Source organism: Chrysochloris asiatica, unplaced genomic scaffold (genome assembly GCF_000296735.1).
Source record: "Chrysochloris asiatica unplaced genomic scaffold, ChrAsi1.0 scaffold00416, whole genome shotgun sequence".
NCBI classification, from domain to species: Eukaryota; Metazoa; Chordata; class Mammalia; order Afrosoricida; family Chrysochloridae; genus Chrysochloris; species Chrysochloris asiatica.
In genome coordinates this window covers 150992-163469 of record NW_006408934.1, presented here as the reverse complement: position 1 = coordinate 163469, position 12478 = coordinate 150992, and the positions used below count along the sequence as shown (strand labels likewise).

The 12478-nt window shown below is 34.2% G+C and overlaps 1 protein-coding gene across 1 annotated transcript in view; it reads right to left on the bottom strand.

The window, feature by feature from the left end:
* The window catches only part of TMEM232 (transmembrane protein 232), a gene marked incomplete at its 5' end in the record, with an annotated part of 464990 nt that overhangs the window by 310849 nt on the left and 141663 nt on the right, over positions 1 to 12478 (bottom strand). Inside the window, one exon of the mRNA XM_006876811.1 lies at positions 10741 to 10987. Coding sequence (XP_006876873.1) covers positions 10741 to 10987 — 247 coding nt within the window. The remainder of the gene's footprint in view (positions 1 to 10740; positions 10988 to 12478) is intronic.

Here is a 12478-nt window from a genome sequence, read left to right as displayed (position 1 = left end):
GAGATTGTAATCATTGTAATTAAACAATGAATGTAAAACTGATGTTCTCCATGTAAACTGTCACTCAATTCACAATAAAACTGTTTTAAAAAAAAAAAAAAAAAATCTGCTGAATCACCTTCCTTTGAAATGGTCACAAATATGGATCTCTTCCAATTGGTTAGCCAAGTAATTCTTTTCTAGACTTTTTGGCATAGATGAGTGAGGGCCTTTAAATCTATATCAATTGTTGAAACATTTCAATTTTTATTCTGTCAATTCCTATAGCCTGTTTTTTAAACCAATGCCTTCAGTAAAGTTTGAACTTGTTCCTTTAATGCCATGAGTTCTTGATCCCATGAAACCTCTTGAAATGATTGAAGCAATCATTTTGGTACAGTGACTCCGAGTATTCCTTTTACCTTGTTTCGATGTTTTCCTGCTTCATTTAATATTTTGACAAAAAAAAATATTCAGTATTGCAATCCAAGGCTTGAATTTCTTCAGTTCTCTCAGCATGATAAATGCTTAGCATAGTCTTCCCTTTTGGTTTTCTATCTTCAGATCTTTGCACATTTCATTATAATGCTTGGTTTTGTTTTCTCGAGCTGTCCTTGGACATTTTTTTTTTTAGCTCTTTTACTTCCTTATTACTTCCTATTGCTTTAGTTTCTCTATATTCAAGATCAAGTTTCAGAGTCTTTTCTGACATCCACTATGGTCTTTTCTTTCTTTTTCATGACCTTTTTCTCTATTGATGTCATCCCACAATTATACTGGCCTTCAGTCATTAGTGTCTAATATATCACATCTGTTCTTGAGAAGGCCTCTAAATTCAGGTGAGATATACTCAAAGTCATATTTTGGCTTTCATGGACTTATTTTAATTTTCAACCTGAACTTTCATATGAGCAATTGATCTATTCCACAGTCTGCCCCTGGGTTATTTTGAATGTTATTGAGATTCTTCACCATCTCTTCTGACAGATGATCCCTCTGTATTCCATCTGTGAGGTGCCTTTAATGTTTTTTAAAAAAGGTATTTGCAATGAACAAGTCACTGATCTTGTGAAATTCTATCATGTGATCTCAACCTTCCTTTCTATCACCAACGCCATGATTTGCCAACTACTAATCCTTCTTCTTTGTTTCCAAATTTTGCATTCCAATCACTAATAATTATCAGTACATCTTGATTGCATATTTGAATAATTGCAGACTAGATAAGTTGGTAGAATTCTTCAGTTTCATTAGCCCTGGCTTTAGTGGTTGATGCATAAATTTGAAATAATATTGGTATTAACTGATCTTCTTTGTAGGCATATAGATATTATCTTATCACAGACAGCATTGTACTTCAAGATAAATCTTATTGCTTTCTTCAATAATGAATAGAATGTCATTTCTCTTCAATTTGTTGTTCCAAGCATAGTAAACCATATGATTATTCAATTCAAAATGGAAAATACATATGTAAAGATGTATCTAATTATGCACTTTAAATGTGCATATCAGCTATACTTCAATGAAGCTATTGAAAATGTAAAATACATAAAAAGATGAATTTTTATAATTTCTTTATATATATGATCATTAGCATTGTATTTTTAGATTTTCAGTATACAACTTTGTGAATTTTGAGGATTAGCTTAGTTCAGCTGTTACCATGTATGTGGATTTTAAAGGTATTAAATAGCTTCCACATTTTAAAAATTATACAAGCATATTACTGAATACTTTTCTGAATAACCTTCACCAAAGTAAGAGGTATATTGAAGATTTTATAGCGTATCATTAAAAGTTTCAGTTGGTTATAAGATTCCAATTAACTCTCATTTACTTCCTAATGAGAAATTATTGTTCTGTGCTAATGTTTTTTCCCTATGTTAAAATGAATCAAAATGAAGCATATAGTTGTTTTATAACTATGACAGATTTCATTCACTACTATCATTACTTAACCATTTTAGGAAAATCATTTCCAACAAAAGAATGAAAAGAAGTGTCATACTTACTTTTTCCATTCCTAGACAATAATGTACAATAATGTTATAATACATTATTATAAATCCAGACAAAGTAACCAAAGCAATAAACTTCCAGAAAACCTCAGAATTTAATTCTAAGCCATATTTAAAATGTGTTTTAACATGTGTTGTTTCTGTTAGGTTCTGAGAAGTTGATTCAAACTCGTAGTGGCCCTATGAACAACAGAATGAAACATTGCCCGGCCCTGTATCATCCTCACAATTACTGTTCTGTTTGAGCCCATTATTGCTGCCACTGTGTCACTCCATATCATTGGGGAGGTCTTCCCTTTTCATGTATACCAAACATCATCATAGATATTTGGCAGTAAGTGGAGTGATGGAAGAAGGTGAGTCAATCAATCTAGGCATCTTAAATATTTGAAGAGTCTGCACTGGGAAAAGGAAATATGTCAGTTTAATATATTTTTCATAGTGTCCAAAAATGGAATGGCATGACTGCTTATGAGTGTTCCAGAGTTGTGTTGCATTTCAAGAGAATCTGACTAGTCACTATTTGAAAATGGTCTAGCAGATATTTGTGCATTAGATGAGAGCTACATGCTCTACAAGACTGTATACTGCTCTAAGATAGTCTTGGTTTTATGATTCATTGTTGTTGCTGCTGTTAAATGCCGTCAAATAGGTTCAGACTCATATTGACCCTATATACTTCCAAGGCACAGCTAGATCAGTGTCTGTTGTCTGTATACAGAATGCCAAACAAGTTGCATCAATCTACTCTGACTCATGTCAACTCTGTGTGGATTTTATTATACTGCACAGACTCTAGATAATTAAGGCTTCTTCAAAGTATATCATTTTCCACCATGAAAACCAACAAATTTGATTTAGCCAAAGAACAGCAGATTGCATTTCAAATTTAAGGTTACAATACAAAGCTATGTCTCCCTCTTTGAAAGTTATATGTAAATCATCTAAGACAAAGCAAACTGGCTAGATTCATATAGATCTGCAACAACAATTTCGAGAAGTATTTTCTTCTATTATAAGGACAATACAGGGGGACTTAAATGCTTGTGGAAAAAATCCTCTATGTTTTAATTCTAGGTTTCCATGACATTTTTTTTTTTTTTTTTTTACTACTAACTTGTTTAGCAGCAGAACTACAGGCTAGGCTTTCTCAAACTATAATGTGGGGAGCAGTTCTAGATTCCACTTTCAGAATGTCTGCTCAGTAGTTCTAAAATGTTGTTGCTGTTAAGTGCCCTTGTGTCAGTTCCAACTCATAGCGATCCAGTATAGGGTTTCTGAGGAGTAGCTGATGGGTTTGAACTACTGACTTTGTGGTTCACAGTCCATTGCTGATCCTATTGCTCCACACTGGTGTCCACAGGACTCCTGGCAAATAAGGTCCTATAGATAAGGACCACAGATGATCTGGCCAGTGACCACGATTTAACAAATACAACTATTGGTAAATGACTGTCAGAGAAAGTCTCAATGCACCTCTCATTCACATTCTTAAACATGTTGTTGTTGTTAAGTGCTGTCCAGTTGGTTCTGACCCATAGCAACCCTGTATAGGGTTTTCAAGGAGGAGCTGCTGAGCTTGAACCACCAACCTTCTGATTCAAACTGATTTTGCAGTCTAGTAAATTAACCCACAATGCCACACCAGGACTCCAAAGGCTTATAGATGCATAATTCTAAAAACAAATCTATTCAACATTTCAACTAATTTAATAAATTCAGTATAGCAAGGTGGTTACCGCTTTGGACTCTTAAGATAGACTTTCTGGGTTAATTATATCTTCTTGTTGTTGTTGTCTCTAATTTACCATTATTTGACTATATTTCCATGGGCAAATAAACTCTTCTTGTCTCAGTTCTCTCATATATAAATTGAAGATAATATTAACATCTATACTTGTTATAAGGAGCTCTGGTAGTGTAGTGGTTATGAATCAGGCTACTAACCTCAAGGTCGGCAGTTTGAAATTACCAGCTGTTCCGCTGGAGAAAGAGAAGGCTTTCTGCTCCTGTAAAGATTTGCAGCCTCAGAAACCCTGTGCAGGGTCACTATGAGTCGGAACTGACTCCACGGTATTTAACAACAACAACAGCATACTTGTTATAATACTTAATGAGTAATGAGCTAGTTAATCTATGTTAGTGCACAATAAATTCTTAAAAAATACTAACTATTAAGATCCTTCATAAGCCTTTGTGATGCTGGAGAATAAGTACAAGACTGCTAACCACAGGGCTGGTAGTTCAAACCCACCAGGCCACTCTGAGGGAGAAAGATGAGGCTTTCTACTCCTGAAAAGATTTACAGCCTCCAAAACCCCATACAGTGTCACTGATCAAGCTGACTCAATGGCACTGGGTTTGTGTGTGTGGGTATGTGTATAAGACAATTACTGAATAAGTCCAAGGAGCTGAAAGCATTGGCAGAAAATAAGAGTCCAGGAATTGATGGAACGCCAATTTAAATGTTTCAAGAAAATGATACAGTGAAGGCACTCACTAGTTCACAGCAATAAATTTGGACAACTACTTGGTCAGCCAACTGGAAGAAATGTATATTTGTGTTCATGCCAAAGAAATGTGGAAATTACCTAACAACATCATTAACATCACTAGTGAAAGTTTGCTAAAAAGAATTCACAAATAGTTACAGCAATAAATTGACAGGGAGATATTAGAAATTCAAGTTGGATTCAGAAAAGGATGTGGAACAAGATATATGGATCTTGGCTGAAAGCAGAGAACACCAGAAAGATGTTTACTTGTGTTTTCATGACTGAACAAAAGCATTAAACTGCATGGATCATAACAAACTATGGATGACATTATGAAGAATGGGAATTCCAGAGCACTTAATTGTGCTAATGAGGAACATGTACATAAAGCAAAGTTAATCATCCAGACAAAAATAAGGAAATGCTGTGTAGTTTAAAGTCAGGAGAGGAGTGTGTAAAGATTGTGTCCTTTCATAATATTTATTCAATCTGTATGCTGAGCAAATAGATAATTTGAGAAGCTGCATTATATGAAGAAGCTCATGGCATCAGGATAAAAGGAAATCTTATTAGCAAGCTATGATATACAGATGACAGAACTTTGCTTGCTGAAAGTGAAGAAGACTTTAAGTGTTTCTTGAAGAAGATAAAAAAATTATAGCCTTCAGTCTGGATTGGAGCTCAATGTAATTTAAAAAAAAAAAAAAAAAGCAAAAGTTCTCACAACAGGACCAATAAACAGCATCATGATAAGTGGAAAACAGACTGAAGTTGCCAAGGATTTCATATTATTTAGATCCACAATCAATGCTCATGGAAGTAGGAGTCAAGAAACCAAGCAACATACTGCATTGAGCAAATTTGCTGCAAAAGACCTCTTGAAAGTATTAAAGAACAAAGATATCACTTTTAAGATTGATTTGAATCGTGATATTTTCAATGGCCTCATATGCATGTAAAAGCTGTACCATGAAGAAGGAAGACCTAGACTAATCAATTATTTGAATTATGGTGTTAACAAAGAATATTTAAAGTAACATGGACTGCTAGAAGAAACAAGGTTTTGACATGTGCATATCACAGGTCTTCCTTCAATCCTGATGCCATGTTCCTCTTAATATTAACTGACTCATTAAGCATTATAGCAAGGATACATCATAGAGGAGCTCTGATGGTACAGTGGTTAAAACACTCAGCTGCCAACTGAAAGGTCAGTTGTTTGAACCTACCAATTGCTTCAGGTCAGTTTGCTTCCATAAAGATTTATAGCCTTGGAAACCCTATGAAGCAGTTCTACTCTTTCCTGTAAGTTTGCTATGAGTTGAAACACTTGAAGGCTGTGGTTTGGTCTGTTTGGGTTTTATAAGCCAACAAAGCAAAGTTTTTCTAAAAACCAGAATTTCAACAGAAATTGGTTTGCAGTGGACTGCTAACCTGAAGGTTAGCAGTTTGAACTCACTCAGCATACCATCAAAGAAATGGCCTGGCTATCTGTTTCTATGAGATTACAGCCTAGAAATGGATTTCTAATCCACAATACACCGGGTCTCCGTGAATCAAAATCCACTGACACTATAGGATAATCACAAGACAGCTAACTGCAAGGTCAGCAACTGAAGTCTACCAGCTACCCTTGGAAACCCTATTCAAGATCACTATGAGTTGTAACTGACTTGACAGCAAACAACAACAGGGCAAAATTTCTGTGTTTAAGGAAAAAAATACATAATCTCTTCTATGTACAAATGTTTGTTTCAGACACATAAATATTAAAATATTTACAGCTCAACTCCACTGGAAAGTGTGCAGGATGGTCATTTGTAAAAAGAATGTTGCAAGTCAGACTCTTTAAATTGGAACCACATGCTAAATGTATATTTTGTATTTATAAGTGCTGTGGGATAAAGCACTGGGCCACAAGCTCTGTTTGAACCACAAGGTCGGCAGTTCAAACTCAATACCCACTTCTTGGAAACCCCATACAGGGTCAGTATGAGTCAGAACCAACTTGATGGCACTTAATAACAACAAGCATACATAGAACTTGATATTAAATCATACCTACCAAAAACAAACATTTCAAAAAACTAACTGGTCAGTGACATAACTCTTGAATTAATAGACTTTTGACTCTAAGAAAAGTTTGTTGTTGTTGTTAAGTGCCGTCGAGTCGGTTCCGACCCATAGCGACCCTGTACAGGGTTTCCGAGGGTGTAAATCTTTACGGGAGTAGAAAGCCTCATCTTTCTCCCGCGGAGCAGCTGGTAGTTTCGAACCGCTGACCTTAAGGTTCGCAGCCCGATTCGTAACCACTACGCTATCACAAAATGTCAGGGTAAAAAAAGAAACAAGTAGCCAGTCATTCTAGATTCTTCAAATTCTGCTCCTATAAGATCACCAAGAAATTATCTTCATAGAAATCCTTAATTTAACATAACAATCATTTATAAATTATGACTCAAATTATTTCTTCATATTAAAAGATTATATAAAATGGTTCAATAAGGACACTTTTTGACTCTTTCAATGATACCATTTTTTAAAATGTCTTTTGGTACTATTTATATTTTTATGTATAAATAAACTAGGGTTTCCTAGATATATGCTGTACATGGGAATAATTATTATAAAAGTAAGATCTTCCTAACTAACTGATATTTCTTATTCTAATAATGTCATTTAAAACTACATTAACAATCATAACATCTATTAACATTTATTGGAACTATATAGTAAGCACCAGGTACTATGATAAGTGTATACATATTTCCATAAATATAGCTCTGTAATGGAGTCCTTAGGATAAGCACTTGACTTCAAGGTCAGTTTGAACCACAAGATTGATGGTTCAAACTCACCAGTTGCTCCTTGGAAACCCTATACAAGGTCGCTATGAGTCAGAATCAATTTGATGGCACTTAACAACAGCAACAACAATCTCTATAATATGAATAATATTTTTATCATAATTATTAGGTAAAGAAAGTAAGTCTTTGAAGATTAAAAACTGAGCTGAGATTCCAAGTTACTAGTGATAGGATGGAAATACTGATCTATGTAACTCCAGAGTAACATTAAGAGAAAAAAATTCAATTATGCAAAGCAGTCACTCCAGTTTCTTTACATCACTTCCCAATAATATAAACCCATCTGTACTGGTAATTAATATTGACAAAGTCTTCAGGTAATACTAATCTTGAAACTATATGTTCTCTGAGATGACAAACCTAAAGACTGCAAAACAGTATATGAGTAAGGGATTTTAGAGAAATCTTCTAAATAAGAAAGAAACAGTAGATGACTTGAGTAAAAGGAGGACAGAAGAGAGAAGCCCTTTTAGGGAAATGATTATTAATTAAGCAAAATCAAATTTTATTCTCACATGTTTTATATAGTCATATTTCCTTTTCAAGAAATATAATTTGAAACATAAATCAACTAAATCTAGTTTATATTTCAGTGATTTTAAAATTATGAAGAGAAAAATCATGTTATAATATATTCATTTTTTAAATTTTTTGTTGTCATCATTGTTGTTGTTAAGTACCATCGAGTTGGTACTGACTCATAGTGACACTATGCACAACAGAACAAAACACTGCCCAGTCCTGTGTCAACCTCACAATCATTGTTATGTATGAGCCCACTGCTGCTGTTACTGTGCTAATCAATCTAGTTGGGGTCTTCCTCATTTTCACTGATTATCCACTTTAACAAGAAAGATGTCTTTCTCCAGAGACTAGTCCCATCTGATTAGTATATCTGAAGTATGAGGCATGAAGTCTGGCCATTCTGGCTTCTAATGAGCATTCAGGATGTGCTTTTTCCAACATAGATTCATTTGTTCTTTGACAGTCCATGGTACTTTTAATATTCTCCTCCAACAAGATGACTCAAATGTATCAATTCTTCTATAGTATTCTTTATTCATTGTTCAACTTTCACATGCATATGAGGTTGTTGAAAATACCATGGCTTGAGTAAAGTACACCTTAGCCCTTAAACTGTTATCTTTGCTCTTGAAAACTTTAAAGACACCTTGTGCAGCAGATTTGCCTAATGCAATATGTCGTTTGATTTCTTGACAACTACTTACAGGATTGTTGATGGCTGACCTGAGAAAAATGAAGTCTTTGACTATTCAATCTTCTTCTCCATTTATATTGATGCTATTTATTGTTCCAGTGCTGAGGATTTTTATTTTCTTACATTGAGGTGTAACCCATATCGAAGGTTGTAGCCTTTGATCTTCATCAGTAGGTATTTTAAGTCCTCTTCACTTTCAGCAAGCAAAGTTGTATCATCTGCATATCGCAAGTTGTTACTGAGTCTTCCTCCAATCCTGATGCCATGTTATTCTTCATAAAATCCATATTCTTGAATTATTTGCTCAGCATACAGACTGAATAAGTATGGTGAAAGAATACAACCCCAGCACACACCTTTCCTAATTTTAAACCATTCCGTGTCCCTTTGTTCTGTTTTAATGACTGCCCCTTGGTCTATGTACAAGTTCCTCATGAGCACAATTAATTGTTCCAGAATACTCATTCTCAGCAATGTTGTCTATAGCTTGGCATGATCAACACAATCAAAACCCTTTGTGTAGTCAATAAAGCACATGTAAACATAATTCTTGTATTCTCTGCTTTCAGTCTATAGCCATCTGACATCAGCAATGGTATCCCTTGTTCTGCGTCTTCATCTGAATCTGGCTTGAACTTCTGACAGTTCTCTGTCAACCTATTATTGCAGATGTTTTAAAATTATTTTTATCAAAAGTTAACTTGCATGTGGTATTAATGATACTGTCCAATGATTTCTGCATTCCAGTAGGTCACCTCTCGTTGGAATGGGCACAGATATGGATCTCTTCCAATCAATTGGCCAGGTAGCTATCTTCCAAATTTCTTGGCATAAATGAGTGCATCCAGTCTTACATAAATTTGTATTCGATCAATTCCTGGAATCTTGTTCTTTGCCAATTCCTTCAATGCACTTGGACTTCTTCTTTCAGGATCATTGACTGTTGATCATATCTAATTCTTGAAATGGTTGATCATAGACCATTTCTTTTTTGTTACAGTGATTTTGTATTCTTTTCACCTTTTGATGCTTTATGTGTCATTCAATACTCTGCCCATAGAAATCCTACAATATTTCAAGTTGAGGCTTCAACGTTTTCCTCAGTTCTCTCAGCTTCAGAAATACTGAGCGTGTTCTTCCTCTTTGGTTTTCTAACTCCAGGTGTTTTCACATTTCATTATAATATTTGCCTTTGCCTTCTAGAGTGTCCCTTTGAAAAATTCTATTTAGCTCTTTAACCTCATCATTTATTCCCTCTGCTTTAGCATCTCTGCACTGGAGAGCAAATTTGAGAATCTCTTCTGACATCCATTTTGGTCTTTTCCTTCTTTCTTGTCTTCTTAATAACCTTTTGCTTTCTTCATGTATGATGTTCTTGATGTCGTTCCACAATTGTCTGGTCTTCAGTCATTAGTGTCTAATGCATCAAATTTCTTCTTCCGACGATCTTCAAATTCAGGTGGAATATGTTTAAGGTCATATTTTGGCTCTGGTGGACATATTTTAATTTTATCCAGCTTCAGCCTAATTTGCATATATGAACAATTGATAGTCTGTTCCACAGTCTGTCCCTGGCCTTGTTTTTGCTAATGATATGGAGGTTTTGTATTCTATCAGGTGAGTCAATACCTATAGTTTTCTTTTTTGTGGTTTAAAAGGTATGTACATTGAAGAAGTAATTAGTTTTGCAAAGTTCTATCATGCTATATCCAATATCATTTCTATGACAAAGGCAATATTTTCTAATGATTGCTCCTTCCTCTTTGTTCCCACCCTTTTCATTCCAATTTACAGTGATTGCATGTTTAATTAATTTCAGACTGAAGAAGTGTATAGAATTCATCAATATGCTCATCACTGGCTTTAGTAATATGTTTATAAATTTGAGTAAAGACTGGTCTTCCTCATAGGTGTATGGATATTATCCTGTTATCAAGACAGCATTGTACTTCAAGACAGATCTTAAAATTTTCTTTTTGATAATGGATGCAATGTTATTCCTTTAATTTTTAGGAAGTTCTATTTCTTACTCTGAAAATTTATAAAGTTCTATTTCCCACTCTGAAAATTTAACTTTTAAAATAAAAATCTTATTTATATATGCAAATAGAGATTTATTTTAAACTATGTATCAAATTGATTTTTAAAACCTTACTTACAATTTTCTGATATTTCTGAAGAGAAATATTTCAGAAGACCTAAAAAACTCGCTTCCCTTAATATGGGTTTTTCTTCTGATTTGGTGTAAATGTTTTTTTCTGAACTTTTACAATTACAGAAACCAATGAAAGCAGTTTTTCGCAAATCAGAAGTGGCTGCATATAAGCAGATTTCTGTAAGAATTGTTATGTATATGTAGACTATAATCCAGGCCCAGGAAAAATCATTGTCCTTGTAGCTTTCTTCCTGAAATGAGAAAATCGCTTTTAGATGATCAAAGTATACTCTGTCATAATTAAGAATAAAGTGTGTATTTATAATAAGTAATACATTCAAATGTTATGGAATTGTTAAAGACTATAATAAAGTAATATTTTACAAAGACATTCATGACACCAATTAAAGGTAAGTGATTGTTCCAATGTGTAAAGAGGACACTAATTAATATACTTAACAAAATCATAGGAAAATCAAGGCAGAGGCTGAAAAGGATCACATTAGAAAGCCCCAGATAGAGTGAAAGAAAATGTGGAACTAAACTCAAAATTATTAAAAAGACTGGTCTTACTTGTCAGAAAGAGATGGGAAGAACCCATGACTATGGCCCTTGACCACCCTTCAGGTCTGGAATGGAACTCATCCTCATGGCACAATTTTCAACCAAAAGGTGATTAGGGATATAGGTGGACAACAACACTATTGAGGTATACTCACCATGGAATGATCAGCTATTCAATGGGCAACATTTACCTGAGGACAACGTTCAGAGGTTTTAGGAAGGAGGGTGGAATGGAAATAGGAACCACAAGGAGAAAGTAAGGTAAGTATATTACATGGAGAGGATTGCAATCATTGAGATGAAACAAAGTGTGTGGTTTGTTTCATGTAAAACTGACACTCTGCTCTGTAAACCTTCACTTAATTCATAATTAAAAGTGTCACAAAGTAAATAAATAAATAAAACAGAAATGGGCACATACACAAAAAATGCATTCATTCATGAGTATTTTGCAATAAAATCAGATCAAAGAATAAAGAATATAAATAGATACCTGGTATATAGCTACTTTTCTTATTCATTTGTTATCAATGGAATATAAATTAATCCAATGAGATACTATTTTGCATATTAAACTGAAAAAGTATCTGCCTAAAGGTAATTTGGACATCTATCGTAAGAATTTTAAGAGACTGTTCATAGTCCTCTACTTAGTAATTTGATTTTATGGATCTGTTCTAAAGAGATAATAGGAACTGCAGATAAAAAATTACGTATGAAGGTACCAATTTAATGTTATTTGTAATTAACTATGAAGATTAGGAACAAAATTCAATGTTCCACAACAGAGAATTAGTGAAATAATTTATCTTAATCCCATTAAAATGTGGTTGATAATATTCGTAGCAATGAAAAATGATTATAATATACATTTTTAAAAAGAAGAAAAAAGTTATGTATCAATAGCTATATAAGGAGCTCTGGTAGTATAGCAGTTACCAATTGGGCTGCAAACCTTAAGGTCAGCAGTTCGCAACAACCATTTGCTCCCCTTGAGAAAGATGAGGCTTTCTGCTCTGGTAAAGATTTACAGCCTCAGAAACCCTGTACAGAGTCACTATGAGTCAGAACCAACTCCACGGCACATACCACCACCATATATCTATAGCTATCTATATCTATATATCTATATCTATCTGAAGGAACTCTGGTAGCGTAGTGGTTTTGGATTGGGCTGC